This window comes from Notamacropus eugenii, chromosome 6, assembly GCF_028372415.1.
Source record: "Notamacropus eugenii isolate mMacEug1 chromosome 6, mMacEug1.pri_v2, whole genome shotgun sequence".
In the NCBI taxonomy this organism is placed as follows: domain Eukaryota; kingdom Metazoa; phylum Chordata; class Mammalia; order Diprotodontia; family Macropodidae; genus Notamacropus; species Notamacropus eugenii.
Window position 1 is genome coordinate 357,825,115 of NC_092877.1, and position 3,448 is coordinate 357,828,562.

Genomic DNA, 3,448 nt, shown 5'->3' on the forward strand with positions numbered 1-3,448 from the left:
ACTCTCAGCTTGATCTAATCTCCATCCCTAGTGTTTAGCTATTTAAATCCATGCTTATCTAATGAATTTATTCCACAAATTCCATCAGAGAATGCTTTTTGCACATCACAAAGTGATTAGCAAGTGTTAATACTTAGTAAATACCTCATTATCTTAGCTTGTATGAACATATTTTGGTACTGTACTGAATGAATTCAAATGTCACACCCTCTTCCCAAATTAACAGATTGTCATTTGAATGCTTCTTTGAGAACTCTAACTTTTTACTTCCTTTAATTGTTTTATTTTGATTCTAAATAATGTTTGAAGTTCATGTGATTATTCCACTGATGGGGAAGGGAGAGAACTCTCCTTGACATTGTTTTATTACTTTTTCCTCTCTGTGAAGTTTTGGATCCTTTGCTTTCACACCATCATATTTTTATTTTTCTTTATAATGGGACATTTTTTTGCTTCTTTGCACTTTCTTTTAAAGTCCCTTTGCTAGTTTCCCTCAAGGTTCCCCTTGAAACAAACTGCTTGATTTCCTCTCTTTATTTTATTTTATTGTTGCTTTTGCTACTGTTGCTTTTAGGTGATGGTGATGCAGTGCGATTGTGGCTGTTGCTGTGATTTTATGGTATTGAGTTCATTTCTTTCTTGTTTGAGGTAATTTAGAGAAATTGAACATCTCACTATCTCATTAAGCTGATCTTTACCTGTGCCACATGTACAATGTTCTTTTTTTTTAATTCCATAAATTAACCCATTTATTGTTGGACTATGGGATACAGATATTTGATAAGAAGATTTTACTGTTCTTTCAATAACTTCAGTCTTCTGATGGCAGATTTGACTGTGAGTGCAGAAGTTGTATTGTAGGTCCATGTATCACAAGCTACTGTTTTCACACAGGATCCACAATGCCAGATGCTCACAGCCCATCTCTTCATTTTGGTCTTGCCACAAAAGGAGCAGGTATACTTGGCATGCTGGCTAATTTCAATTTTCTTCACCATTTGTCTGAAGGATGTACCATAACATGTTCCATATTTACCAACAATTCTAGCCTTCTTGGTATGTGTAGCCATGTTGCTAGTGGTGTGGCTGGATTGCAGAGAAGGTGTCCACTCTGTTCTTGGTGACATCAGTTGGCGAGTTTGTGCTACAAATTAACTTTTTAAAAATGTAAATTTTAATTTTACTTTTGCCTACTTGCTGTTTTTCTTACATTATACTGCCATTAAACATGTTCTATGACTAAAAATTTGAGAAGAAAATCTTCTCTCATCTCTTTACCTGAGGCTCGATAGTTTCATTTTCAAGGTTCATTTCCTGTCCTCCTTGCCAAATTGTTTCTGTTGCAACTTTTTAGTCCCCTGTTATACCCCCAAATTTAAGAGCCCTCAAGTTGATACCATTGTTTTTTCTGAATCTTTGTCATCAAATGGAATTCTTTTTTTGTTGAATAATTTTACGTCTAAAAGGGACATTGTCAACCAAATCATTCTTGGTCCCATGAAGAAGTTAACATAAATTAGGGGTTGTCTCAACATTTCTTATACTTTCCTTGTTATTGTAGTTATTATCTAGCTGTGAAATGGAACTTCCACCCAAAATAACATAATATAGTGAGTTGTATACTTTTCATATCCACAATTTCTAGGAAGAGATGTCTGGAAACTGACATTAAAGTATGTGTCCACAAAAAAAAAAGTGTTTTTCAGATAGTGGATGTATGAACTGTTTGTGATATGGAAATGCAATGGGACTGCATTAATTAATTCATCCTAATTAGTGAAAAATACAAAGAATTCAGAACATGAAATACATATGTGTATATATATATATATATGTCTCTGTGTGTGTGAATATCTATCTACCTACATAAAGAGGAAGAGACAGTAAAGTGTATAGAAAAAGGAAAATGATACACACAATCATTAAAACAATGCAACTAGAAAGAACAGTAAAAACAAAGTGATGTTTTAAAATGTTCAGTACAATAATAAAGAAGTACTGAGCAAATAAAAATATCATTCCAAAAGTGAGATTGTACCTGTTGTCAGGTGTAGTTGCAGTGATGTTTGGGTTGCTGAGCTACTTCTTTGTCATGACCTTCTTGGTAGGAAAGAGGGGGTAGATATATACAGAAATAGACATGAAGGAGGAACAATGTGAAAATGGAACAGAATGAATGAATTTCTAAAGTGTCTTTCCTCTGCTCAGAATTAAGATGAACATTATGGTTTGTAAGAAGTTTAAGAAAAAGACCCATCAGTTCCTAGGTGTCCCGGGTCTGTCCCCGGGACCTTCGAGTGAGAATCTCCCTTCGGTGGGCACCGCTTCGGACGTCTCCGGACCTACCCCGGGGGACACGGCGGCAGGCAATAATCAGGCAATGCGCAGGAGGTTCATAGCTTTATTGCATGGAGGAGTCCCCCGAGCAGTTCAGGGCGTTGTCTTATATAGGGAGGTTCTTCCGGGCTGCCATCCTAACCCGCCCCGAGGGCGAGGCCTACCACCCGATTGGATCCAGCCCACCCGACCAATCCCGTGGGCTCACAACTCCTCTATGGGAGCCGTGTCTCCCTCGGATTGGTGGGCTGCCACTCCCGGGGAGGCCCCTATCCGCCCAGGCGCCTAGGACCGACCCCCGTCACCTAGGTAAATAACTGCTAAATGAATGGCATATGGGTGTTGCCATTTTTTTTTTTTTTTTAGAAAAGCAGGAACAGCAATGGGATAATAGATTGCAATTTGGAAGAGATATTGATGATCATTGAGAACCATCTCATATGCTTTAGGCACTTTGCCCAGAGTTATACACCAAGAATATGACACAAGACTTGAGCCTAAGACTTAAGGATTCTAAGGCCAATACTGTATCCACCATAAGATGGTGAATTACCATTAATAAACTCATAATCCATGACCAATGACCCATTGGTTATTGTGCTCATATGAAGTATGTAGAACTGAGTTCTGTACTGTAGAAAAAAGCTCTCAACTTAGAGAAAGTCAACTTGGGTTCTGGTAAAAATGTAATTTAGAGTAATGGAGTTAAAATCAAGAAGACTCATCTTCCTGAGTTCAAATCTGACTTCAGATATTAGCTCTGTGACTCTGAGCAAGTCCCTTAACCATATTTGCCTCAGTTTCCTCATCTGTAAAATGAGCTGAAGAAGGGCATGGTAAACCACTTTAGTATCTTTGCCAAGAATACCCTAAATGGGATCAGAAAGAGTTGGATACAACTGAAAAATCACTCAACAACAACAAAAGTGTAATAAGCAAACCAAAACAACAGAGTTAACTTAGACTACATAGGTTTGGAAACCACTCAAAACTTTTTCTATTCCTTTAATATTACAGTGTAAAACAAAGCTAACTAACCAAGTAGACTGAGTTTATACTCAAATAATCAAGCATAGTGTTCTGAAATTTAAAAAAAACAACCTGCTAGATG

General features: G+C 37.4%; 1 protein-coding gene across 1 annotated transcript; it reads right to left on the bottom strand.

The window, feature by feature from the left end:
• Window positions 1–791: 791 nt before the first annotated feature.
• Window positions 792–1,085, bottom strand: LOC140511773 (large ribosomal subunit protein eL43-like). Its single transcript, XM_072621017.1, has one exon. It carries the CDS (start codon window positions 1,068–1,070, stop codon window positions 792–794), a length of 279 nt encoding a protein of 92 aa, XP_072477118.1. The 5' UTR covers window positions 1,071–1,085.
• Window positions 1,086–3,448: the final 2,363 nt, after the last annotated feature.